At 47.6% G+C, this 27,993-nt stretch overlaps 1 protein-coding gene across 1 annotated transcript in view; it reads left to right on the forward strand.

Annotated features, from left to right (window-relative positions):
• The window catches only part of ADGRB1 (adhesion G protein-coupled receptor B1), a 272,638-nt gene that overhangs the window by 110,775 nt on the left and 133,870 nt on the right, over nt 1-27,993 (forward strand). Inside the window, exons 12-16 of the mRNA XM_033155932.1 lie at nt 2,176-2,284; nt 6,296-6,439; nt 8,361-8,436; nt 12,420-12,522; nt 13,605-13,648. Coding sequence (XP_033011823.1) covers nt 2,176-2,284; nt 6,296-6,439; nt 8,361-8,436; nt 12,420-12,522; nt 13,605-13,648 — 476 coding nt within the window. The remainder of the gene's footprint in view (nt 1-2,175; nt 2,285-6,295; nt 6,440-8,360; nt 8,437-12,419; nt 12,523-13,604; nt 13,649-27,993) is intronic.

The following is a 27,993-nucleotide window of genomic DNA, read 5'->3' on the forward strand; positions in this document are numbered from 1 at the left end:
AGACAGGGTTTATTGCGCAATAGGTTACAGTCAAAACTGCACACCCAGAGCAGCGTTACAAGAACTTTTAAAAACTCCTATCATATCCCAGAATACAGTTTGGAAACATCATTACTACGTCACGAAAAGGGAAGGGTTATACATGATTAACATATAGGAAAAACAAGATTAGCATATGGGGGAAACAGAGCAATATCAGGGAGATAGCCCTGGGCCAATGTGAATGGGTGTTAAGTATTGGCAAGGATACCTTGAGCACTTATCTGGGAGAGAACAATGGGATTCCAGCTGAGGGATATTAGCCCAGTGGCTTCCTGAAGCACCCAGAGATTACCTGCTGAGGCATTTCCCTGTGCACGTGGTCACTCACCTACTGGATCATGGCGGACAGATGGGTTCCCTTAAGGGCATCACTCCATACCCCAATGAGTTTGCTCGGGAGGAGACTTTGCTTGGGTGACTCCCCCCCCCCCCAATAATTTCCGTAACAGTGCCAAAGTCCACCAATACCTGAAACCCAGACTTTGGCAACAATACTCTGCTTGCACGACAAATCACATCCCCATTCCACTGTGTCTTCAGCCCCGTTGTTTCACCCGAATGACAATATTTGCTGACAACCGATGTCATCTTAGGATGCAGCCAATCGGATTTGTCTGCATGACATCACCATGGGCACGTCCTCACTTTAAACTAGCCTTGTTTTCCTTCAGAGGTGCCATCTTGCAGATGAATCCAATTGGCTGCATGGCAACATCACTGTTATTAAGGGAGAAGGCAGGCTGTTATTATTATTTAAAGAAGAAGAAGTGGTGCTCCAGCTGCAGTCGATTAGGATGCAAACAGCTATGAACTAATGCTAGGGGGAAAGGGGGCAAACTTTGGAGAAGCAATTCAGGCACCCCTGAAAGCTGCTGTTTCATGCTGAAAGTGTTGCACCTCCAAATCCTGCTAGCGGATTTTGAAATGCAGGAAGAAGAAGAGTTTGGATTTGATATCCCGCTTTATCACTACCCTAAGGAGTCTCAAAGCGGCTAACATTCTCCTTTGCCTTCCTCCCCCACAACAAACACTCTGTGGGGTGAGTGGGGCTGAGAGACTTCAGAGAAGTGTGACTAGCCCAATGTCACCCAGCAGCTGCATGTGGAGGAGCGGAGACACGAACCCGGTTCCCCAGATTACGAGTCTACCACTCTTAACCACTACACTGCACTGGCCTGGGAAGCCTGTGTGGAAGGACTTGGGCTGTGACAGAGGTGTCTTCCCTTACATCCTCTATCCTATTTCTAAATAAAATCCCAGAGCCAGGAAGATCTATGTGTGCTAAATCCAATAGCGTAACAAGCTGCTGGGCTGACAATATAAGCCAGGCTTTCTGTGCATATCTGCAGGCCTTGGGCATTGTCACAAAATCAAGGTGCTAGTCCTCAGGACTTAAGAGAGAATGGGGCAGCTGTTTGTCTGATGAAATATCAGGAACTGGAATAGTGACAAATGGGACCCAGATCCAGCTATGCAGCTTGCTTAATTTCTCTTTCTCTCACCCCAAAAAGTCATTTTGAAATACAGTCGGGCTCCTTTTCATCACCATCTGAAAGCTCATTAATTTGTTCAGGTTTTGGGAAGAAAGTTACCTTGCAGGGCATATGTGATACTTGAGCTATCCAATGTATGAAGATAGCACATCATTTGGGTGATATTTAATGCTCTTTTCTCAGAGTCCTACCCAGGACTTCCCTTTCCTCTTTCTATGTGCCATAAAAATCAGCTCCCGAGAGTCCAGAAAAGAGGAGAAAGTTCTCTTGCACAAGCGAATGTCTACTGCAATAGCAATTTTTATTTTTTGTATGGTTTTGTGACTATGTATGCCACTCTGCAATGGCCAGTCTAGAAAAACTCACCATCACCATCATCCAAAAAGATGAATACATTGCACAAAATTGACAGTATAAAATTTTCAGGATCTATTATGACTGTTATCCGGGTCTTACTCGAGGAAGTGCTGTGCTTGTTTGTGTGTGAGAGAGGGGGAAAGAGGACCCCAATTTGAACTTAGTCTTGGGTTATCAGCAATTATGGTCATGCAGGTTGATTATTATTATTATTATTATTATTATTATTATTATTATTATTATTATTATTATTTAAAAAATAAATAAATGCATGCCTTTGCAGATGGGACCGAATGTCAAGGAACTTTTTAGGCTGGTGGAGGACTTCATTGATGTCATAGGATTTCGTATGAAGGACTTCCAGGATTCCTATCAAGTGACTGAAAACCTGGGTGAGTAGGTTGGACCACCCCCCAGCCTGAATGCCTCTAGCCAGCTGGTCATTTCAAAACATTAATAGCGTTTATTCTTTTCTTTTCTTTTTGCAGTTTGGCTTAATTGATGGGGGAATATCAGTGAGGATGCTGTTTATGCAATTCCTTCTTCTAGGGAAAGAGACGCTGAGCTAGCTCCAGCTGCTGGCTTCTTTAGGATACATTTGTGTGTAATGTGTAGTTTGGCCCTTGGGACATTTTATTTTATTTATTAGGAAAATACAGCCCTATATCCTCAGGTCTCAGGGCGGTTACAACATAAAATCACATTATAAAAACACACAATATATAATAAAGCAAAAACAGCACAATAAACTCCCCCTTCCCGGCACATTTTGGAGGGGGCGTTGGATATCAATCAACCCAAGGCCCGGCTGAAGAGGAACGTTTTTGCCTGGTGCCTAAAGGTATCTATTGAAGGTGCCAGCTGAACCTCCCTGGGGAGAGCATTCCACAGATGGGGAGCCACTGCAGAGAAGGCCCCGTTTTTATGCTGCCACCCTCTGGACCTCTCGAGGAGGAGGCACACAAAGAAGAGCCTCAGAAGATGAGATTAGGGTCTGGGCAGGTTCATACGGAAAGAGGCGGTCCTTGCGGTATTGCAGTACTGAGCCATTTAAGACATTAGAGGTCAAAACCTGCACTTTGAATTGGGACTGGAAACTAATTGGTAGCTGGTGCAGTCAGACCAGGATCAGTGTAATATGTTCAGACCGTCTCGCCCCGGTGAGCAACCTGGCCAGCAAATTCTGCACTCATCTTGCAAGCAGAACTTCCCTAGTTCAGGTTCAATAATAATAATAATAATAATAATAATAATATTTATTATTTGTACCCCGCCCATCTGGCTGGATTTCCCCAGCCACTCTGGGCGGCTTCCAACAGAAACCAAATACAACAATATCAAACATTAAAAACTTCCCTAAAAAGGGCTGCCTTCAGGTTTTTTCTGAATGTCAGGTAGTTGTTTATTTCCCTGACCTGTGATGGGAGGGCGTTCCACAGGGCGGGCGCCACTACCGAGAAGGCCCTCTGCCTGGTTCCCTGTAGTTTTGCTTCTCGCAGTGAGGGAACAGACAGAAGGCCCTCGGCGCTGGATCTCAGTGTCCGGGCTGAATGATGGGGGTGGAGACGCTCCTTCAGGTATGCAGGACCGAGGCCGTTTAGGGCTTTAAAGGTCAGCACCAACACTTTGAATTGTGCTCGGAAACGTACTGGGAGCCAATGCAGATCTCTCAGGACCGGTGTTATGTGGTCTCGGCGGCCACTCCCAGTCACCAGTCTAGCTGCCGCATTTTGGATTAATTGCAGTTTCCGGGTCACCTTCAAAGGCAGCCCCACATAGAGCGCATTGCAGTAGTCCAAGCGGGAGATAACCAGAGCATGCACCACTTTGGTGAGACAGTCCGCGGGCAGGTAGGGTCTCAGCCTGCGTACCAGGTGGAGCTGGTAGACAGCTGCCCTGGATACAGAATTAACCTGCGCTTCCATGGACAGCTGTGAGTCCAAAATGACTCCCAGGCTGCGCACCTGGTCCTTCAGGGGCACAGTTACCCCATTCAGGACCAGGGAATCCTCCACACCTGCCCTCCTCCTGTCCCCCAAGAACAGTACTTCTGTCTTGTCAGGATTCAACCTCAATCTGTTAGCCGCCATCCATCCTCCAACCGCCTCCAGGCACTCACACAGGACCTTCACGGCCTTCACTGGTTCTGATTTGAAAGAGAGGTAGAGCTGGGTATCATCCGCATACTGATGAACACCCAGCCCAAACCCCCTGATGATCTCTCCCAGCGGCTTCATATAGATATTAAAAAGCATGGGGGAGAGGACAGAACCCTGAGGCACCCCACAAGTGAGAGCCCAGGGGTCTGAACACTCATCCCCCACCACCACTTTCTGAACACGGCCCAGGAGGAAGGAGCGGAACCACTGTATAACAGTGCCTCCAGCTCCCAACCCCTCTAGCCGGTCTAGAAGGATGTTATGGTCGATGGTGTCAAAGGCCGCTGAGAGATCCAGCAGAACTAGGAAACAGCTCTCACCTTTGTCCCTAGCCCGCCGGAGATCATCGACCCTGGCATCTTCAGGTGAAAGGATAAGGAAGCAGATGCTTCAGACATTCTTTGCCTGAGACCCCTGGGGAGTTGCTGCCAGTCAGATTAAGCAGTCCAGGGCTAGATGTACCAATTGCCTGACTCAGCTTAACTCAGCATCGTACGTTCCTGTCGTCCGGAGTTAATTTGTTCAGACAAGCCGTGTATAACAATAGGCGCAACTAAGGCAAACTTCATTACATCACATTAATTTGCTGCACCACTTATATCTACCTTGGAACACTTGGCAATAAAACAGAAAATAAAAGGTCAGCGATAAAAGGACAAAACTTCAGTATCACAAGAAGAACAGTCGCCAACACAGTACGTAGCCACAAAACACTGAAAGACGCAATCATCTTATTAGCCATCATATGCCGAATGTTACAGACGTGTGTTTTTTAGTAGGTGATGAAAATAAGTTGCTGAAGGGGGATGAGAGTAACTCCAATTGGAGGGAATTTCATAATCGAGGAGCCACCACCAAGAAGACCCTACCACGACTCTCTGCCTAATATTGATATTGAATATTGCAAACTCCACATATTGTGAGGTTTGGAGCTTTCAGGGTTAAAGAAGCTCAACAGTTCGTCCCTCCCACAGGGAGGAAGATGTGTCATACATCCGGGTATCTGCTGTATGCGATGTCTTTGTGATTTATGTGACGCACCGTTTATTTCCTGGTCAGTCTTACTTTCACTTTTGACTGAACCAGAGCGGAGATGTCGTCCGAATCTCCAGGAGAGGCTCCGTGATTTATATGCTTGTAAATAAAGCGTACTTGCTTTGAAACAACCCAGACGTTGTGGGAGTTTATTTGCTGGCACAAGGCACACGTACCGTTGCGCAAGAAGAAGAAGTTTGAAGTTTGAAAAAACTCTGCAAAAGCACTGAAGAAGCAGGAAAACGCAGAGGAAGCATAGCTGGACACCACTCCAAGTGCTAAACTGGTTTTGAGGCTTTTCCAGTTAAAACCAAAAGCCCAACACATATTCTACATACTGTACTTTGTTGTTTCTTTCTTATAACCTTGTCGGTTATAAGCATTTCAATACCCTTTCCTGCTGCCTGATAGATGGAGCTTCTGCACTTCTCCAATATCCCTAGAAGGCACTAACAAATAGGAACCTGATATCTCAGTTGTGAGTCCCGATAGGTTTCACCCTCCAACTATTTCCATTAGAGTCTCCAAAACTCCACTCCAAAAGTCTTGAATGCACAAACATGATGACTCTGAGTCCATTATACCGAAGCTTATCTGACTGGCCTGCCAACAACCAGGAGACCCGTAGGGAGAAACGGACGTGGAAAATGGGCTCTGTAATTGATACTGTCATTGAAGGTTCTTTATATGGTACAGTTGATCAGGAGTGTTGAATGAATTTAACTCAGGGAGGGGGGATATTTTCAGCCCAAAGGTTGCGTTCCCTTTGGGACAACCTTCTGAAGACCAAACCCAGTGGCTGGCAGGGCCAGAAGCAGAAATTGGGCAGGGCAACAAGTTCAAAAATTAACTTTGGACAGTAGATACACACACCCCTCTCTGTTCTCCCTTCAGATGAGCAAAGACCCATTGTGGTGAAGCAGAAATGATCAGGGAGGTGGCGGGGGGTGGTGGTGGAAGCAGGACCAGTGAAGGGTGCAAAGGGCCAGATACAGAGACCTGGAGGGCCACATTTGACCCCCGAGATGTGAAGTCCCAGGCCCCTGATTTAACTCCTTATTCCTCTTCCGTACGCCCACAACCAAGCTGCCAAGTTGTTCTCCTGCTCTAAATGTCCATTGTTATTCCCGTGCGTGCGAAACTCACTGGGCAGGTGGAAGTTGGCTTGATTTCCTCCTCTCTCTCTCTTTCTCTTTCTCTCCTCTCAAGTTCTCAGCATCCAGAAGCTCCCTGCCAACGCAGCCAAAGACATTAGCTTCCCTATGAAAGGCTGGCGGGGCATGGTGGATTGGGCCCGCACTGCAGAGGACAAAGTCACTGTGTCCAAAAGCATCCTCTCCACAGGGGTTTCAGGTAAGGGCGTTGGGACGACTGCAGGTGAGATTTTTCCTCTTGGCGCCGGCTGCAGACAGAAGCATGTCATGGAGGCAGAGCAGTGTGTGTTTATTTTGCCTTTGTATTCTGATCAATATAGATACAGATACAGATACAGATACAGATACAGATACAGATACAGATACAGATACAGATACAGATACAGATACAGATAGATATAGAGGAGATACAGATATAATGATATCCAAGGATACTCTATTCAGACATGGATTATCTTCTCCTTGTTCTACGTTTCTTAGCAAATTCTTAGCAAATAATTCACTCTCAGATTCCTAAGTAAACAAGAAAAAACCCCAGGGTTTACTCACTTATCAAAGTCTTGCCATGGTTCAACAGAGGCACTGATGAAAACCAGGTAGGCTGGTTTAATCCTTAAACGTTACAAATATCCACAGTCCAGTTCAAAATGGAAATTGCTTTCCAGAGGAGAGCAAAGATAAGTCTTCTCTCATCGCAGGAAGAAAAAGGGGTGTGTGGTGACAGGAAGGAAGAGGTTGGGATTAACCCATGGTCTCCCCCCCACACACACACAAACCAGGTTTTGGGGTATGACATCATAGAGTCCCTTCTGTGCAGGTTCTGAAACTCCATGGTGCCATTGCCCCTGTTTGAGGCTGTCTAGCAATCATGCATTTGTGATTTGGCTGCTTTGGCCAGTGTGGTGTAGTGGTTAAGAGCGGTAGACTCGTAATCTGGTGAACCGGGTTCGCGTCTCCGCTCCTCCACATGCAGCTGCTGGGTGACCTTGGGCTAGTCACACTTCTTTGAAGTCACTCAGCCCCACTCACTTCACAGAGTGTTTGTTGTGGGGGAGGAAGGGAAAGGAGAATGTGAGCCGCTTGGAGACTCCTTCGGGTAGTGATAAAGCGGGATATCAAATCCAAACTCTTCTTCTTCTTGTTGTTTGAACTACAACTCCCATCAACCCCAGCCCAACATAGCCAACGATCTGGAATAGTGCTCCCCCCCCCTAGAAAAATAGGTTCTGGTAATCACCATGAAGTCGTTATAGTAAATGCCACACTTTTTAACAACAAAAAGAGGTGCCAGTACTCCGGGGTGTAGCAAGGGGGGGTGTAGGGAGCGGTCCGCCCCAAGTTCCATAATGGAGGGGGTGACAAATTATCAAGGAACAATTACTGCCCTACTAGGGCGGTTCATAAAAAACCTTTAAAAAAATGCCTGCTCCAAAGGTCTTATCTTACTATACTAGGGATTATATAGCTATATATGAAATTTCATGCATATCGGTTAATATCTTGACCCTCCTCTACCAAAATAGCTGTTCACTTGGCTGTTTTCCAATGTCGTGAAGGCTGAAATTTCAGTTCAGTGGAGCACTTCCTGTTCCCAACCCTCACCCTGTGGAAAGCCATCTAATTAGACCTTAATTTGATTTTGAGATGTTTTTAGGAGGTAATTTAATTATTGTTTGATTTTATACCAATGTTACGTATCTGATGTTAGCCACCCTGAGCCCGACTTCGGCCGGGGAGGGCGGGATATAAATAAGTTATTATTATTATTATTACTTGTTATTATTCCTTTGTAAGAAAATATGAAATAACGTAAAACCATTTTTGCAGGGGGGGAAATCAATGGGGGGGTTGACAAGAAATTTTTCGCACCGGGTACCACCTGACCTTCCTACGCCTCTGCCAGTACTGCGTACCCTTGAGTGCTCCCTGAGAAAAAAAGCACTGCGAGTTACTTTCTTCCACTCCATCTTGTTCTTCTCAAGCCATGCTAGACATTCTCTCTGGCTGATGCCCACCTCTCTCTCTCACGCCTTGCTCCCGCCCATCACCTTTCAATACCCCCGTGAGCCAGTTCCTCTTCCTCTCTTCTTAGTCTGTTGCTTGTTTTTGCTTCTTCGCAGAGACAGATGACTCCGCTGTCTTCGTGGTGGGGACTGTCCTGTACCGAAACCTGGGTGGGATCCTCTCCCTTCAGAGGTAAGGCTGATGCATGTGTTTGTGAAATGAGTTGGGAGTCGATAGTCCATTGGTCGGTCATGGGCATCTCAGAATAAGGGTGACAAATCCTTCTCTGACCAACCTTACACATACAGGTGAAACTCAAAAAATTAGAATATTGTGGAAAAGTCCATTTATGCAAGCAATTGTCTTCATTAGCTACTGGAGTTTAATATATGAGATAGACTCATGACATGCAAAGCGAGATATGTCAAGCCTTTATTTGTTGTAATTGTGATGATTATGGCGTACAACTGATGAAAACCCCAAAGTTGAAATTGTTAATTTGGGGTTCTCATCAGCTGTATGTAATAATCATCACAATTATAACAAATAAAGGCTTGACATATCTCACTTTGCATGTCATGAGTCTATCTCATATATTAGTTTCACCTTTTAAGTTGAATTACTGAAAGAAATGAACCTTTCCACGATATTCTAATTTTCCGATTTTCACCTGTAGGTAGCTGTGTTGGTCTGCCATAGTCAAAACAAAATAAATAAATAAATAAATAAATAATTCCTTCCAGTAGCACCTTAGAGACCAACTAAGTTTGTTCTTGGTATGAGCTTTCGTGTGCATGCACACTGGTATCTGAAGAAGTGTGCATGCACACGAAAGCTCATACCAAGAACAAACTTAGTTTGTCTCCATGGTGCTACTGGAAGGAATGTTTTTTATTTTTTATTTTGTTTCAACCTTACACAGTTGGACTCCCAGATATGTTCTTGGGAGTTGCATATGGTTGATAAGCTAGCAGAAGTGAGTGAGGGGGTCTGCCCACATATTCACCAGCAGATCTGGATCTAGGAATCAGGATTGTTGCCAAATAGTATCTACAGTAAGTATTAAGATAAGGGAGTGATTTCTAGCAAGCCATGCGACGGATGTTGCTTAACCCTTACCCTACAAGTGATCTCCTGGGACTCCCTTATCCCAGATTCGCTCCCTCCAGCTGAGGCTCTGGGTGCATTTTTGCCACCATCACATGAACCATCAGCTGGGGAAGGAAGTGTCAGGAGGAAAGCAAGAGAAGGTTTAAGTATTCTCTCCCACCAGCTGTGTCTCCACTGCCAACCAGACCACCCTCCCTACTGCTACTTTTCAGCTGCTCATCAGCAACTTGCGAACTCAGACCTGCTGAATGTACAATTTGGTCCTTAAAGGCCACAATGCCATATTGCACAGAGCTGAAACATGAGGACATGATGTAGTGCCCTTATAGGTCTCAATGAAAGCATTGACTTAGAATCATAGAATTGTAGAGTTGGAAGGTACCCCCAAGGGTCATCTAGTCCAACAATTGTAGATGCACGTACTTTGGACCTGCATCCATTTAGACCAGGGGATAGGCAACCTAAGTCCCATGGGCCAGATGCGGCCCAATCGCCTTCTCAATCCGGCCCATGGACAGTCCGGGAATCAGCGTGTTTTTACATTAGAATGTGTCCTTTTATTTAAAATGCATATGTGGGCTATTTGTGGGGCATAGGAATTCGTTCATCCCCCCCCCCCCCAAAAAAAAATATAGTCTGGCCCACCACATGGTCTGAGGGACGGTGGACCGGCCCACGACTGAAAAAGGTATCTGACCCCTGATTTAGACATCTGTCTGGCCTTTTGAATGCAAAGGCAGAAGCTCTAGCCAGCCTACTGCACACAGGGCAAGCAACGGTGGTTTGGATCTGTGCATTTAAATGGCGAATGTGATGTGGAATTGCAAGCAGCAATGCATGTGGGATGTGGAACAAGGATTCGGAACTGCTTTTTGAGAATCAGCTGCCTGCTTTGATGGACAAGTGTCCTGAAAATGATCGTGTGGGAAGGCAGTGATATTTACAAAAAAGGGGGATGTCTTTGTGCGTACTCCCTAGGGCAGAGGATTCTTCCAAGTTCCCTCTCTGTGGGGTTCCTCTTGGAGAGTGTCTCACTTTCTCTCTGGGGGTCTTTTTGTGATGATTTGGGAGTACTCCTGCACAGCCATCCTGCTGTGTGCTTCCGACTTCCTCTGTGCTGCCTTTGGGCTTGTGAGTCTCTGAAATCTCTGATGGTAACAGAGAGATCTCTCCGTTCTGCGTCTCACTTTCCTTGCCTCTCCGTCTTCTCTCCGAGGCAGAGGCAGGTACTGAGGCAGCAAATTAAGCCTCCCTCTGGCACCTTCAAGATTCGTTCTGCACTGATTAGCATGAGAGCGTTTCCTGTAAAATCTAGGCCTTTGCTCCCGGCTGGTTATCATTGAAGGTACCTGCAGATTTGAAGCTGCATCTAGGCTTGGGACTTGTGAGCAGATTAGTGAGCAAATAGTCTACACTCTCTGATGTCCCCTCTGTGGGATTCGCTTGGGAGATCAATCCCCGGGTGGAGCTGTGAATTAAATGCAGCAAGCCATAAACAAGTGCTGTGTTAAAAAGTGATTGCCCACCTTGATGACTGTGCAGTGTCGCAGGTGGGGTTGTGAGCTGGACAGACCCCTGGTTCGAATCCCGCCACAACCGTGAACTCAGTGTTAGAGATTTCAGAGTTGCCTACATGCAGAAATGCAGCTGTTATCTCCAAGCAATTAAGTAATTAACTAGTTGGCAGAAAGCCCAGATCTGCTCTTTCTCAGACCCTTAGCAACGACCTGTGATTGGTCAATGAGTTCCTGATAAGGTGAGCTCTGTGTAAGAGTTAGAGTTGGTTAGTGTGGTTAGTGTGTGGTTGGTGTAGAGAACGTGGTCAGTAGAGAGAGAGAGAGACAGAGAGAGGAAAGATTTTATGTTTTGTTTCTTTTATTTTGTAAAGTCTGTAAATAGTAACTTATGGATACTAGTTGCTTCAATCAATAAATACTGTATATAGTTATCCAGTGAGTTGCTGAGTTCCTGCGTTGAGCTGTCTAGTCAATTTCACAACAGCCAGAAGCTTCCACAAAAGTCTGCGTCTAACTCTGCGGTGTCCAGGAATACGTTATACTCCTGACACTAAATCTTAAGACTCAGTAGGTGTCCTTTGGGAAGTCAGTGGCCACGCAACCCTATCCCATCTGTGAAATGTTGATAGTGACACAACACACCACCTACAAAGTAGTTACGGATTTCCAGCATCCTATCATCTCAGAAAGACGTGTGGTTACCAGTCCTCCAGCGCCAGAGATTAGCTGAGTTTGTTGGCAATTGCAAGCAACTCTGCCAGGCCTTTGGGATTTTGATCTGATCTGGAGCCAGTGGTCTCCTAGGTCAGGCACTTTATGAGGGTCCCAGGGCTCAGAAGCGCCCCTCACCAGCCTGACCTGCTGCCCCCCCCCCCAGCCAGGCAGAGGCATAGCAAGAGAAGAGGCTGGCAGTGCTGCTGCTGCTTCTACAAAGAAAATGAAGTTTGGTACCAGCTCTGTTTTCAAGTATGGGCCTTGTATTGAGAGGAGCAGATGGAAGGATGCTGCATACAAAGCTGGATTCCAAAGTTCAGCTGTTTTAATATTTTGCGGTTCTTTTAATGTCGCGTACAACTTGTGATCCATCTAGGATGAAGAGCAGGGAATAAATTTCACATATACATAAATAAAATCTAGCACCTCCTTTCCCCATATGAGCCTACCCATTCATTAAAGGTGCCCTTAAGTCCAAACACCAATTCCCTGCCCCGAGTAGTCCAGTCTCCAGAGGTTAGGCAGATCATTTTCTCTGTGGTGGGACCCCCAATCCCTGCTTTAGGCATGACCAATATATGTGTGATCATACACACACATAGCGCCGGACCCAGAAGTGACCGAAAATGTCATAAAAGACATCACTAAAAGGGAAGGGGATGGAACAGGGAGGAGCGAGGTGTTTTGATTGCATGTTATTTCAGCAGATTTTGTGCAAAGGTGGAATCACAACACTTGAAAATGAATAATGTCACGGGAGTTTCTCCCCATTGCTGTGGCTTCTCTCCATTCTGCCCCTTCGCTGCCTTTTGACATGCTGTGTTTTCTCCCTAGAAATACTACCGTTCTGAATTCCAGAGTCATCTCTGTGACTGTGAAACCAGCTCCCCGCTCACTGCTCACTCCAATGGAAATTGAGTTCTCCCATTTGTACAATGTAAGCACCTACTTCACTGAAAAAGGAAAATGTCACTGATATGAATGAAGTTCAATATAGCCGCCGTCACCCCCAAACGCTATGATCTATATGACATCTGAGCCTAGGAAGAAACATTGTATTTTGAGAGGTTGAATGTTTTTGGGGGGGAGGTGGGTAAACTTGAAAACAGAAACGCATAGGTTGCTTATAGGAAGGTTGGGATCCTCTAGATCCCCTACGGTCTTCTAGATCAGTTGTCTCCAAGGCTGGGACCCCACATGTTGCAGGACTACAACTTCCATCAACTTGATCTTTGGCTCAGCTGGGACTGATGGGACTTGGAGTTTGACAACAGCATCTGAATTAACATCTGAAGGGCTGTCACATGGAAGGTGGAGCAAGCTAGATTTCTGCTGCTCCAGAGGGTCAGACCAAAGCCAATGGATTCAAATTACAAGAAAGGAGATTCCGACTAAACCTTAGGAAGAACTTTCTGACAGTGGGAGCTATTCAACAGCGGAACGGACACCCTTGGAAGGTGTTGGGCTCTCCTTCATTGGAGGCCTTTGCGTGGAGGTTGGATGGCCATCTGTCAGCGATTCTTCAGCTGTAGTTCCTGCATTTCAGGGTATTGGACTAGATGAGCCTTGGGATCCCACCCAACTCTACAATTCTATGATTCTATTTACATCTGGGGACACTGAAAGATGAAGACCTCCACTCTAGATGTTGCTGGGTGACAGATCCCATCAGTTCCTGAACATTGGCTCTGCTGGCAAGGGCTGATGGGAGCTGGAGGCCAACAACACTGGGAGGCTCATTGGTTCCCCACCTGTGGTTTGGAGGAAGTTGAGTTTGGGAGTTCACTCATATGGAGCAACAGGAAGTGTGGCTGGGCTACGCTTCCTGCCTAGGATGCCCTAAAGGCCTCCGAGTCAAGAGAGGGAGGTGAAAATGGGGTGAACTAAAGTTTCCATGGGACTAGTTTTGCTCCATGTGGATAATAATTAAAGTACACATCATCCTGTATTTAAGCAGATCTCTCAGTCAACTATTCAACACCAGCTCTTTTCTTCTTTCCTCTTTTCTCATCCTGGCAGGGAACAACCAACCAGACCTGCATCCTATGGGAGGAAACAGATGTGTAAGTTCAGTGGGTTATTTTTCTTGCTGTTGGGTCAAGAAAAAGAATTATTTATTCATCGGGAGGGGGAAGGTTGCCATTGTGAAGTGTATTTGCAACACGGAAGGAATGGTCAGACACCCTTTGTTTCTTAACTCATGCGATTGGATAGTCTTTCCACTCTCATATGTGTCCATTTTATGGTGTAGCAAGCAGAGACGTCAGGGAATTTCAACAAAAACTTAAAACAGGGCTGGAAATGGCATGTGTTTGCTTTTTCATCCCATGCCCAGAACAAGCATCAACCCATCAAATGCAACTTTTGTGATTTCAGTTTGCAAATGATTTGTAATGGTTCACATTCCCCGCCCCTTCCATTTGTACTGTGTTTCCTTTACACTGAAATGAAAGGGGCAGAGCAACATACGGTAATGGCAGTGTATGTTGCACAATATTTATAATCAATTGCATAAGTTCAGCCAACAGCCCACGTGCCCATTGCAAAATCAATTATTGAGATTCTCAAAATTAAACCATAAGGAAGGGAGAACAGAACACAGGGGAAGCACAAACCAGAGGAACAGTAAAGCAACTGGCTGAGGGATAGCAGCTCTCCCCTTTCTTGTGGATGTTTCATAAATTAAAACTTTAATGTGGACATATAAAAGGTTTTATGATTGCGCATAAGATTCTAGCTCGTGTGCCTTGCATAGTACATCTTCCCATGCTGAGGAAGTGGGATTGATGATTGCTCCCTGCTTGTGGATGGTGCAGGATGGCGGGGAGGGGGGCATGACTGGGGAGCCAGAATCTGGAGGCTCACACGATTGCCAGGTAGTCCTTTGGGGGAAAACCTTTATAGAAGCCAAACACCATCAGATCAGAGGTAAGGGCAGGTGATCAGGAAGCAAGGAGCGGGGGAATCAGCCTTAAAACTGAGTGTGTTTATGGTCGTGGCCTTGAGGTCTTCAGACTTCAAAGGCAGCCCCACATAGAACATGTTGCAATCATTCGACTTGGAAGTTACCACCGCAAAATAGTCATAGCTGGGAAATCAGTCTCATCTGGAAAAAGGCCACTGAGGCCACCTGGGCCTCCAGTGAGAATGTCAAAATGAGGAGCACCCCACAAACTACCAACCTGCTCTTTCCAGGGGGCTACAACCTCGTCCAGGGTGGACTACCTCTCCACTTGCAGGACATGAGATCCCGAGACACATAACACCTTTGTCTGGAAGGGCACTGATATGTTACCTTTGGCAACAGGTTCAGCCATATAGTTAGCAAGGTCGGCGGTTCGAATCCCCGCGACAGGGTGAGCTCCCATTGCTCAGTCCCTGCTCCTGCCCACTTAGCAGTTTGAAAGCACGTCAAGTGCAAGTAGATAAATAGGTACTACTCCAGCGGGAAGGTAAATGCCGTTTCTGTGCACTGCTCTGGTTCGCCAGAAGCGGTTTAGTCATGCTGGCCACATGACCCAGAAGCTGTCTGAGGACAAATGCTGACTCCCCCGGCCAGTAAAGCGAGATGAACGCCGCAACCCCAGAGTCATCTGCGACTAGACTTAATGGTCAGGGGTCCCTTTACCTTTAAAGGTAAAGGGACCCCTGACCATTAGGTCCAGTTGCAGATGACTCTGGGGTTGTGGTGCTCATCTCGCTTTACTGACCGAGGGAGTCGGCGTACAGCTTCCGGGTCATGTGGCCAGCATGACTAAGCTGCTTCTGGCGAAACCAGAGCAGCGCACGGAAACACCACTTACCTTCCCGCCAGAGCGGTACCTATTTATCTACTTGCACTTGACGTGCTTTCGAACTGCTAGGTAGGCAGGAGCTGGGACCGAGCAACGGGAGCTCACCCCATCGTGGGGATTTGAACCGCCGACCTTCTGATCAGCAAGACCTAGGCTCTGTGGTTGAACCCACAGCGCCACCTGCGACTTTTACCTTTAAGGGTTATTCAAATGCTCAGATCATAATGGGTTGTCCTTTAAAGCTCCAGTTCCTGAGACAACTGGCTTTATTTGCAGGTTTGTGTTCCTCTTTCTCAAAAAAAGAGTCTTTTCAAAATCCTAACATGAAGTGTCTCAATCCTTTTTTAAAAAAAAACAAGAAGGGACATTGGAAGGGGGGGGGAATCCTACAATCCATCATGTGCTCATTTGCATTTAGATAGATATTTAAGCTGCATTGTTAATAATGGCTCTTTGATTTAATAAATCCAGCCTGCTTGGGTGACTGCATGTTGCTCTGGTGAGCCAGCCCTCCCCTTCCTCCTCCTCCGTGCTCCGCCTTCTATATTTGAATTGGACAAGCTGGGGGGAGCCCGTGCTTGTTTGTGTTTAGAATAGCGCGTGTGATTAATGAGCTTTGCAGAAGCTGGCAGAAAGCCCCTTCCGACCCTTTAGGAAGGAGGGGGGGTTGCAGTGGACACGAGCCCCACACGTGCGCAGGGGATGATTGCATCCCCTGCCACCACTGGCTGATCCCTGGGTGCGGTGCCCGGCCAGCTGACCAATTGGTACAGCGGTCGGGCGTGGCTGGCTGCATTTAAGCCAGCCCGCACCCAGGGCTCAGCCTCTTGCCATCGGATCCCATCCTGCTCGCTTTCGTCGGATCAGGCCGCCTGCAATCAAGCCTCGCCGGATCAAGCTTCGCGGAAAACTCACCTTTCGCTGATATCACTTTGGCTGAAATCGCTGGAGCAGTAAACGCTCCCCAAACGGCGTTTTTAAACGCCAATCTCTCTACAGGTTCCTTGGAGGCACTTCGGGGGAACCCGCATTCAGCACCGCGGCGCCGGCAGCCAGCGGCGGCCACGAGATGCCGTATACAGCGCTTTCACTTTTGTTTTCCCCTTCGCGCCGCCTCTCAGCTGATTGCATTTTCCGCCTCTCAGCTGGTTTCTTTTTCGCTCTTCCGGGTTCCTTGCTCTCGCTGCCTTGCGGCTGGGCGCATTTTCGCGCCTCTCAGCTGTTTTTAAAGAGGACGTCTGTTTGGCTCCCGGCTTGGCTTTTGTTGACTCTCCACTCACGCGGCCGCTGCTCAGCGGCATTTAAGCTCTCCCGCCTCTCAGCTAATCTCGCCAGGGTCCCGACCTGCTCCTCCGGAGCCACGTGTCGTCCGTGGACCTCTGCAGCTGCACCCGAGTTTGTACACCTGGTGGTTTAAGCCGTTTCTCCGTCGCTGCGTTTGCAGCGGTTTCTGTTCTTCCCGCCTCTCAGCTATGTTTCTGCCCTCTCAAGTAGTTGTTACTCCTGCCTCCTGACTTCCTGTTTCTGATTCTCCGCTTCTCCAAACCTTCAGCCCACTGGCTTTCCCGCTCTCCAGCCTTGTTGTTGTTCAGTCGTTCAGTCGTGTCCGACTCTTTGTGACCCCATGGACCAGAGCACGCCAGGCACACCTATCCTTCCCTGCCTACTGCAGTTTGGCCAAACTCATGCCAGTCGCTTCGAGAACACTGTCCAACCATCTCACTCTCTGTCGTCCCCTTCTCCTTGTGCCCTCCATCTTTCCCAACATCAGGGTCTTTTCTAGGGAGTCTTCTCTTCTCATGAGGTGGCCAAAGTATTGGAGCCTCAACCTCAGGATCCTGCCTACTGCACTGTTTTTCACCTCTCTGCCCCTTTCCTCGGCCTCAGGCCTTTTGCTGGTAGCACAGCACCCGCGGGGCTTGGTGACGGTTTGCGGCCCGTTCTCCTGTGCCACGTGTTGCCTGGGGATCGGTACCGCTTGCCCCCATCACACGTGCGGCTAACCGGTCAGATTCCAGCGGCGCCATCTTTGTTCCTGCTCCGGAGCACACCTTTCTCATCGGATCAAAGCCACTCTTTAGCCTCCCTGCCTTCAAGCGTGGGCCGTTCCCCGCCATCCACCGCGAGCCGTTTCGCTGCTCCCCCACGGCCTCATCACGCCCCTGGATCGCCAGGGGCGAGTGGTAACGTTTATTGTGGTTTTCCCCTTTCTGTGTTGAGGCTTTCTTTTGGGGCGGTTGGAGGGTAGTTGCTTCAATTTTAACAGCTAATTGAGCAAGGGTCACGTGGCTTCCCCTGCTGCCTTATTCATCTAGTAGTGGCCAGGTGGTACTTAGTAGCCGGCAGCCATTTTGAGGGCTGCCTCGTGGCTTCATCTGGTATCCATTTTGTTGCTGCTCTAATCCCTCAGGTCTGGCTAGTGGAATCTAGGGATCAGTTCAGTTGTGGGTGCTTTCCTTGCCTTCAGTTAAATTGTATTACTTCATAATTTTGGGTGTTGCATTTCACTGTTCTATGCTGCATTGCCATAAGTTAAACTATTAATTTTGTTTGCTTTACATTCTGTTGCATGGTCCATAAGGGGTTCCTTTCCTTGTGGTGCAGGAATTTTATGGCACTTTGGTAAAATTAATTTAAGTTGAAATAATTTTCCTGCCAGGTATTAGTTGTCATCTTTAACTTCACTCTCTTATACTTTGGCATACATCTTCTGATATTCATTCTGGTGGTTTAGTTTTCAACGCGTGCATACGGCCTGAATTACTTCAGCTATTTTGCCTATTTGCAGTCCCAATTCGACTATTTAGGGTCATTTAATTTCAAACGTGTTACCCGCATTCGGGTACGTTTATTCGTCCGCTAGGTCCAGGTCTCTCAAGCTCACATACAATATATAAATAAATATAAATAAATAAATATAATAATAATAATAATAATAAATAGATAAATAAATAAATTTCAAAAAACAACAACAGGGATCATTTCATTCGACGGTGCTTTCCTTGGCTTTAATTAAAATTGAATTGGTACATAATCTGGGTGTTGCATCTCATTGTTCCATACTGCATGACCATAAGCTAAACTATTAATTTTGTTGCCCTACGTTCTTGTCGCACGGTTTATAAGGGGCTGCTTTCTCTTTGCTGCAGGAATTTTATGGTATTTTCCTGCCAGGTATTATTTGTTTAGAAACCCCTTAGATAAAAGGAAATATTTTAAATTGTAATAAATAAATAAATAAATAAATAAATTTAAAATTAAAATTAAAATTAAAATTAAAATTAAAATTAAAAAAATAATAATCAAAAGACATCACCGTAATTAACAGCCATTATACCTATGCGCAGACTTGTTTCAGCTATTATCTCATGCCTAAGATATATATCAATATACGTTACTCTTAATCCATCAATTGTGCCCATGTTTGTGTGTCAGTGCGATGGGCAATAAATAATCTAAATTTGTTAACCAAACAATGCCGCCTGTCCCAAGTTAATTTATGCACGCACACCTTCTGTATGTTCAGGTTGCTGACTAGCTGTATTTCTAGCATGGCTGATTATAAGTGCTTGCCTGAAATAAATGCTGTTGCTTCTTCTTTTTTAAATGACAAAATATTCTCGGTTTTACGAAACTGGCTAGCTTCTTAAAAACATAACAAAAACCATGCTTTATGCAGTCTCCATCTTCATTTGCTGCAGAGTGATTTGAAGCTCCCTTTCCAACACGCAATCAGCACCCCAGCAGATCTCCTTGCAGTTATGAATGTTCCTCGGACTATATTCACTAATGAATTATTAGCAATCAGAAATGCAAAATAATAGGGCAAGTAACCCAATCCTAAGCCGTAGACAGCAAGCAAAATACAATGACAAAGGTGAGTGATATATGTTGCGCGTTAAAAATTAACCTTTAGCTATGCTGCCAGAGATGTAAGAAAACAAGGAGTCCCCAGACATATATGTCCAGAGCAATTCTACACATATTTACTAAGAAGCACTACTGTATTCAATGCGGCTTACTCCTAGGTAAGTGCACAGATTGCTGCCCATCATCACTATGAAATTCCCATGATTCTAGAAAACTATAATTAGTTCTTCCCACCACAGTTAACTGAAGCGAGTCGTCTGTCATATCCACTCACAGAGACCCTCACGCTGAGGGGGTTTCAGAAAGGTACTCAATCCAGATGAGTGCCTACAAGTGGAGAGAGGTAGGGATCTTTCTTCCCACTGAAGCATGATTTCAACCTATCTAGCACAATTTCCCTATGAAATACGTCCACGACGACCACACATCCACACAGGACTCATTTTCAATAGCAAAACAAGCTAGTGAAGCCATTCTGCTGACTTTCTTGGCGGGGCTGTTGCCAGGGCTACTGAACATCGCCAGGTCTCTCTGAGATGTCTGTAGGTCATCCCCCTTTGCCGCCTTCTGGATAGGTCCATTTTGCAGCACCTCTGGTCCCCTGGACATCTACCTGGTTGGAGTTTCCTTGAACGGCTTGGAACAACTGGAGATATTTTCCTCCTTCAGCAAGCAAGGTAACATGTGCCCTGCTTTCCCTTCACGTGAGGCACCTGACTGCTGCTGCTGCTGCTGCTGCTGCTTCTCTGATACAGATCTTTTACAGCTCTTGGTAAGGTGCTCTGTTCTGGACTGGAGGGGATAGGAAAGCAAGCGGCTAAAATTGACAGGTAGATAAATACGGTAGATACAGATATATATTTTAAAATAACAAGAATCCTCAAGCAAGATCCTCACTGCAAAATAACTTCCCTAGAACAAGGTACTTTAAGCAAACGCGATCATACTGACATGGGGTTCCTCCAGATGACATGTTTACTGACCATTCATCCTGATTTGCTTGTGCAAATCTTACGTGGACGTATTCATTCTAATTTGCTTGTCCGTAGATTGTAAAACAATCAGCGTTAAATTCTGATTATGTCCTTCTGAATTGTAGGGAAGTTATACATTTTACTGTCAATTGATTGCTACCCACACTATCTAGTACATTTCCCCCATAACTCTCCTAACTGCAAAAAGTGGAATTGTTGCACCAGAATGCTTTAATCCATTTAAATTCCCAGTATGTGATCGAATCCTTCCTGGAAAAGGGTGACAATCTCTCAGACGTATCAGCTGCCAAAAGAAAATTGTCGGCTCTCAAGGAATTAATCTTGGAACTTCTCCCTTTAAAAAAGTCACGCTTAGGTTCAATTCCTGCTAGGGCACCTTAATTTCACCTGCCGTGTAGTTTCCCCTGGCCGCCCCCTTGTTGCGCCAGATTAGCACGCCTCTCGGCTGAGCTAAGGGCACCTCATTACAGGTTCCGCCTCAATAAATGGGTTGAGGTGGACCTAGAGATGTGGGTAAGATTTCTTAACGATTTTAACGGTGTTTCATTATGGCAAGATAAGTGGAGGTTGCAAACGGACTTCCAGGTTCATTCTGATGCCGCCGGCTCTCTTGGTTTTGGGGTCCACTTCGCGACTTAACCTTTCTCGAATTCTTTCCTATTGTGGTAGCAGTACACCTTTGGGCCGAGGACTGCAGAAACCACCGGGTTTGTTTCTGGACGGACAACCAGGCTGTGGTTGGGGTGTTCTCAAGGCAATCTTCACGTTCACCCAGGACAAGCTGCTTCCGCTCATTGACGCCGGAGGCCCGACAACTGCCAGAACCCTCCCGGAGCACCTCGGGAGCCTTCGGAGCGAGATGTCCTAACGGGAGTATCAGCGTCTGTCGCCCCCTCCACATTTAGATCTTATAATAAAGCATGAGTCGACTTTGCGGGTTTCCTTACTAAATTTATTGGGGTGGGACTAGACTCCCCTCCTAATAGGCGGGAGGTGCTTCAGTATTTATCCCATTTATGGAGGAAGGGTAGGTCACCCAGGACCCCGAATATCCAGGCGGCAGCCATATCATTCTTTAGCAAACCCTGTTTTCACTGGACCTGTGTGCTAACTTTGTGGTGCGCAAAGCTTTGGAAGGGTGGCGCAGGTTGCGGCTTCCAAAAAGGATAGCAGGAGGCCCATCACATTTGAAATATTGGCTCAGATTCACAAACAATTAGGCATATTTTTTGGTCCAAGTAGGAGGCTCGACTTTTCTCAGCCGCATACTCCTTTGCCTTTTCCGCGGCCCTTAGGATTGGGGAGGTAGTCTGCGAAGGCAACGGAGCCCGGGGTATTCTTTTGGAAGACATAAGCTCCCCACTTCTGAGGTGTTACTCCACGTTCGCCAGTCTAAAACAGACCAATCAGGAAAGGGCGCCTGGATGTGTTTGCCTGCCACTGGGCACAGCGGCCCCTGTCCGGTAAAGGACGCAAGGCGTTTTTTGCATTTTAGACCTGCATCACCGGGCCCCCTACTCATACACCAGGATGGTTACTGCCTGACACGCGCACAGATTACGCGTGTTTTGCGAAAAGCCATCACAGCATGTGGTCGGCGGCGCACTCTTTTCGAATTGGGGCAGCAACAACAGCGATGCAATGGGGTTTGTCCATTGAGAAAATTAAGAACTTAGGACGGTGGAAGTCAGACGAGGGGTATCTACGCAAGTCATTGTGAATACAAGGCCTGGTTCCTTAGCATCCTCTCTCCTACTTTCTTTCAGACGTCGCTACAGCTATTATTTGGATGGTCGACCATAGCATCGGGCACTGGGCCCGCGAGCGTGCCTGCCAGCGTGGATGGGGTCGCAATTTGGGGTTGCCCCCAAAGGTCAAAATCTCCTGGATCACGCAGAGAGGGATGCGCTGGGACGAGTTTCTCCCGGCAGTAAAAGCCAGGGCCGCCTCGCAGGGTCCTCCGGATGCTTTGGTGGTGCAGCCCGGTGAAAATGATCTTGCTTATACGAAAGGCGTTGTTTTGCAGTGGATTATATTCAAGGACTTTGATGAGCTGTTGGTTTCTTTTCCAAACTTGACTATGCTTCAGTCTACATTGCTGGAAAGATGCATTTGGTGGTGCACCCTGGTGAAAACGGTCTCGCCTATCCGAAAGGCATTGTTTTACAGTGGACTATATTCAAGGACTTTGATGAGCCGTTGCTTTCTATTCCAAACTTGACTATGCTTTAGTCTACATGGCTGGAAAGATGCATTTGGCGTGACTGTCTCTGCCCTGTCGCGGGCAACTGAGCCAGGAAATTGCTGGGCACAACGGTGTCACGCAGGGTGACGGCCCTGGGGGGCCAGGTCATATCGCATCCTGCTATACAGTACAGCGAGGCGGCCCTTTATCGGAATGATGGCGTGCATCTATCAGATGAAGGAAATGACGTGTGGCTTGCAGATTTCGTACTAGCAATTAGGTATTGGTTGCGGGTGTGAGGGTATTGGCGGCGAGCCCCTTCGTGGCTCGATTGGCGGTTAGGCATTGGATTAGCTTAGGAAGGTTGAAGGTGGGGGGGGAGGTTCGGCCATCACCTCCCCCCAAGGCTTTGAAGGGTACTTCAGCAAATGAGTCCGGGGGGCGTGTCCCTGTCCGAAACCACGGTGGGTGAGGGCCAAAGGCACGCCCCAGTCCGGTGATCACAGGGTGAGTCCCTAGCTGATGTGCAGCAGCAGGGCTCTCACCCATTGGTGGTTAACCCTTCCCAGACTGCCAGCACAACGTGCTGGAGTCGGATATAGTCGGTAGTTCCAATGCCTAAGCCAATACCGCTCAACATCCGTAACCAATAAAGTTGTGGCCTTTTCATTCCCATTTAACCTTAAACATTGCGTCCTGTGTCATTATTTCACCCGGGGGGGGATCGGGTCTTAGACATGCAAAGCCCCTTCCGACCCTTTAGGAAGGAGGGGGGGTTGCAGTGGACACGAGCCCCACACGTGCGCAGGGGATGATTGCATCCCCTGCCACCACTGGCTGATCCCTGGGTGCGGTGCCCGGCCAGCTGACCAATTGGTACAGCGGTCGGGCGTGGCTGGCTGCATTTAAGCCAGCCCGCACCCAGGGCTCAGCCTCTTGCCATCGGATCCCATCCTGCTCGCTTTCCCGCCCTCCCACCCTTTAGGTAGGCAGTTTCTTGACCTTGCTATGGACCACGGTTGGTCGCCGTTAAGGGGCCTGGTAGGAATTTTCCCATTAGGCAAATTGGCACCAGCCTGGTGGTTTTTCGCCTACCTCGTAGCAACTCGTCACAACTTGGTTTTGGCGGTTAGGCATTGGATTAGCTTAGGAAGGTTGAAGGTGGGGGGGGAGGTTCGGCCATCACCTCCCCCCAAGGCTTTGAAGGGTACTTCAGCAAATGAGTCCGGGGGGCGTGTCCCTGTCCGAAACCACGGTGGGTGAGGGCCAAAGGCACGCCCCAGTCCGGTGATCACAGGGTGAGTCCCTAGCTGATGTGCAGCAGCAGGGCTCTCACCCATTGGTGGTTAACCCTTCCCAGACTGCCAGCACAACGTGCTGGAGTCGGATATAGTCGGTAGTTCCAATGCCTAAGCCAATACCGCTCAACATCCGTAACCAATAAAGTTGTGGCCTTTTCATTCCCATTTAACCTTAAACATTGCGTCCTGTGTCATTATTTCACCCGGGGGGGATCGGGTCTTAGACATGCAATTGAAAGCTGCGAGCATGGAACGATTCTGGGTTACGCCGCTGTGTGTTTCCAGAGGTGTTCATAGGAAGTAATTATTAACTGCTTAGCGGCACAGTTTGAGCGGATGTCTCGACAAACGCCTCCCCCCATTGCCTTGAAAGGCTGCCAAATCTTCTCTGGAGTAAAACTCTGGGAAGGCTTCCTTTGGGGTGGCTTGTAAGGATGGGAATGAAGCCTCCTCAATGTGGAGGAAGATCGGGGCTTGTCTAGGATGAAGAGAGTAATGGTATAATTGCTCTATTCTGCTTTGGTCAGACCACACCTGGAGTCCTGTGTCCAGTTCTGGGCACCACATCTTAAGGTTGTTGTTGTTGTTCAGTCATTCAGTCGTGTCCGACTCTTCGTGACCCCATGGACCAGAGCACGCCAGGCACGCCTATCCTTCACAGCCTCTCGCAGTTTGGCCAAACTCATGTTAGTAGCTTTGAGAACACTGTCCAACCATCTCATCCTCTGTCATCCCCTTCTCCTTGTGCCCTCCATCTTTCCCAACATCAGGGTATTTTCTAGGGAGTCTTCTCTTCTCTTGAGGTGGCCAAAGTACTGGAGCCTCAACTTCAGGGTCTGTCCTTCTAGTGAGCACTCAGGGCTGATTTCTTTAAGAATGGATAGGTTTGATCTTCTTGCAGTCCATGGGACTCTCAAGAGTCTCCTCCATCTTAAGGAGAATATTGATAAACTGGAAGGTGTACATAGGAGGACTATCAAGATGATCAAGGGTCTGGAAACCAAGCCTGATGAGGAGCAGTTGAAGGAGTTGGGTATGTTTAGTTAGGAAAAGAGGACAGGTGATATGGTATCCATCTCCAGATATCTAAAAGGCTTTCACAGGGAAGATGGAGCAAGTTTGTTTTCCACTGTTCCAGAGGGTAGGAACAGACCTACTGGTAATGGATTCAAGTTACAAGAAAGGAGATTCTGACTAAAACTTAGGAAGAATATTCTGAAGGTAAGAGTTGTTCAACAGTGGAATGACCCACCTCCTAAGGTAGTAGACTCTCCTTCCCTGGAGGTTTTAAGTAGAGGTTGGAAGGCCATCTGTCAGGTCTTCTTTAGCTGTGTTTCATGTATTGCGGGGTGTTAGACTCCTGTGGTCTCTTGGCTTCAATTCTATTAATTCTAGGCAGGTGGGGAAGTGTTGGGATTTGCAGTTCAAAGGGGAGGAATTGGAAGGACGGGTCAGAGGGGAAATTCTTACATTCCCACGGTCATCCTTCTAAGAAACTAACTCAAAATCACCGTCTCCTCAGTGGAATTTGGGGCCATCCGAATGCATGTCATTCATTGATAAGGAAAGTTGACTTGATGTCACAACATCTGCACACAGCCCTAAGCCACTTGAAAATGAGTAATCAGCTATAACAGGATGGCTGAGTAAGGTATCAATGGAAATGGAACTGGAAAACAAGAACCTCCCCATGTTCCTCAAATCCACAAAGGAGAATAAGAGTGGTTACTCTCTATTTATTTCCTCTGCATCCATTTCTGATTATGTAGGCCCAATCAGTTACCTAGAACAGGTGTGGGGAACCTTTTGCCCTTCAGATGATGCTGAACTTACAACTGCCATCACCCAGAGGTCATGCTTGCAGGGGCTGATGGGAGTTGTAGTTTGGCAGGTTTTGGAGAGCCAAAGTGTCCCCACAACTGGCCTAGAACCATGGGGCTGGGCTTTTAATGCTGCCACAGGCAGAATAAGCAAGGGTATGATGAAAGCTTTTGCCCCTCCTAGCCCCATTGAATCATAGAACTGTAGAGCTGGAAGGGATCCTGAGGGTCATCTAGTCCTGTCTAGTCCAGTTGCGTGGGATCAATTTCAGTCTGTTACCTCCGAGGATGTGGACAGGCTGCTTGGACGAGTGAAACCAACCACCTGTCTCCTTGATCCTTGCCCATCCTGGCTTATAAAAGCTAGCCGGGAGGGGCTGGGCGATGGGCTGCGCGGGGTGGTGAATGCTTCCCTCTGTGAGGGAGCCTTCCCAGCCCCGCTGAAAGAGGCGGTCATTAAACCGCTTCTTAAAAAAACATCTTTAGACCCGGCCAATATGGCCAACTATCGCCCAGTCTCAAATCTACCATTCTTGGGCAAGGTGATTGAGAGGGTGGTTGCTGAACAACTCCAGGCACGCCTGGAAGAAGCGGACCATTTGGATCCCTTCCAATCGGGATTCAGGCCTCACCATGGGACTGAAACCGCCTTGGTCGCGCTGGTCGATGATCTCCGGCGGGCTAGGGACAAAGGTGAGAGCTGTTTCCTAGTTCTGCTGGATCTCTCAGCGGCCTTTGACACCATCAACCATAACATCCTTCTAGACCGGCTAGAGGGGTTGGGAGCTGGAGGCACTGTTATACAGTGGTTCCGCTCCTTCCTCCTGGGCCGTGTTCAGAAAGTGGTGGTGGGGGATGAGTGTTCAGACCCCTGGGCTCTCACTTGTGGGGTGCCTCAGGGTTCTGTCCTCTCCCCCATGCTTTTTAATATCTATATGAAGCCGCTGGGAGAGATCATCAGGGGGTTTGGGCTGGGTGTTCATCAGTATGCGGATGATACCCAGCTCTACCTCTCTTTCAAATCAGAACCAGTGAAGGCCGTGAAGGTCCTGTGTGAGTGCCTGGAGGCGGTTGGAGGATGGATGGCGGCTAACAGATTGAGGTTGAATCCTGACAAGACAGAAGTACTGTTCTTGGGGGACAGGAGGAGGGCAGGTGTGGAGGATTCCCTGGTCCTGAATGGGGTAACTGTGCCCCTGAAGGACCAGGTGCGCAGCCTGGGAGTCATTTTGGACTCACAGCTGTCCATGGAAGCGCAGGTTAATTCTGTATCCAGGGCAGCTGTCTACCAGCTCCACCTGGTACGCAGGCTGAGACCCTACCTGCCCGCGGACTGTCTCACCAAAGTGGTGCATGCTCTGGTTATCTCCCGCTTGGACTACTGCAATGCGCTCTATGTGGGGCTGCCTTTGAAGGTGACCCGGAAACTGCAATTAATCCAAAATGCGGCAGCTAGACTGGTGACTGGGAGTGGCCGCCGAGACCACATAACACCGGTCCTGAGAGATCTGCATTGGCTCCCAGTACATTTCCGAGCACAATTCAAAGTGTTGGTGCTGACCTTTAAAGCCCTAAACGGCCTCGGTCCTGTATACCTGAAGGAGCGTCTCCACCCCCATCATTCAGCCCGGACACTGAGATCCAGCGCCGAGGGCCTTCTGTCTGTTCCCTCACTGCGAGAAGCAAAACTACAGGGAACCAGGCAGAGGGCCTTCTCGGTAGTGGCGCCCGCCCTGTGGAACGCCCTCCCATCACAGGTCAGGGAAATAAACAACTACCTGACGTTCAGAAAAAACCTGAAGGCAGCCCTTTTTAGGGAAGTTTTTAATGTTTGATATTGTTGTATTTGGTTTCTGTTGGAAGCCGCCCAGAGTGGCTGGGGAAATCCAGCCAGATGGGCGGGGTACAAATAATAAATATTATTATTATTATTATTATTAGTCCAACCCCCTGCAATGCAGGAACTTCAACTAGAGCATCAGCGGCAGGTGACTATCCAACTTCTGCTTAAAAACCTCCAAGGGAGGAGAGTCCACAACCTCCTGAGGGAGTTCGTTCCACTGTCAAACAGTTCTTACTGTCCGAAAAGTTTTCCCCGATGTTTAGTCGGAATCTCCTTTAAATAACTGTATCCAAGCCAAAGCTGCAATGTGTGAGAGAAGTGAATTCTCTGGAGGCAGTGCCTGATGCAAATGTAGACCTTAAATATCTTGATTCTCAGAACTTCAGGTGAAGATACAGGGGGGGGGGGGGGATGGATGTGAAACCTCTTTTTCTGTTAAATGCCTTATTCCCTTGGGGATAATTGGCTGGGGGCCACATACATACAGTGGTTGAATCAGCATCAAAGAGTGTACAGGGAAAGACCTGAGACAGGCAGGTCTGTCTGTCTCAGACACTCCTTTTTCTTCCTCTCCCTTTCATTGAATCATAGAATCATAGA

Source organism: Lacerta agilis, chromosome 7 (assembly GCF_009819535.1).
Source record: "Lacerta agilis isolate rLacAgi1 chromosome 7, rLacAgi1.pri, whole genome shotgun sequence".
Classification (NCBI taxonomy): Eukaryota; Metazoa; Chordata; class Lepidosauria; order Squamata; family Lacertidae; genus Lacerta; species Lacerta agilis.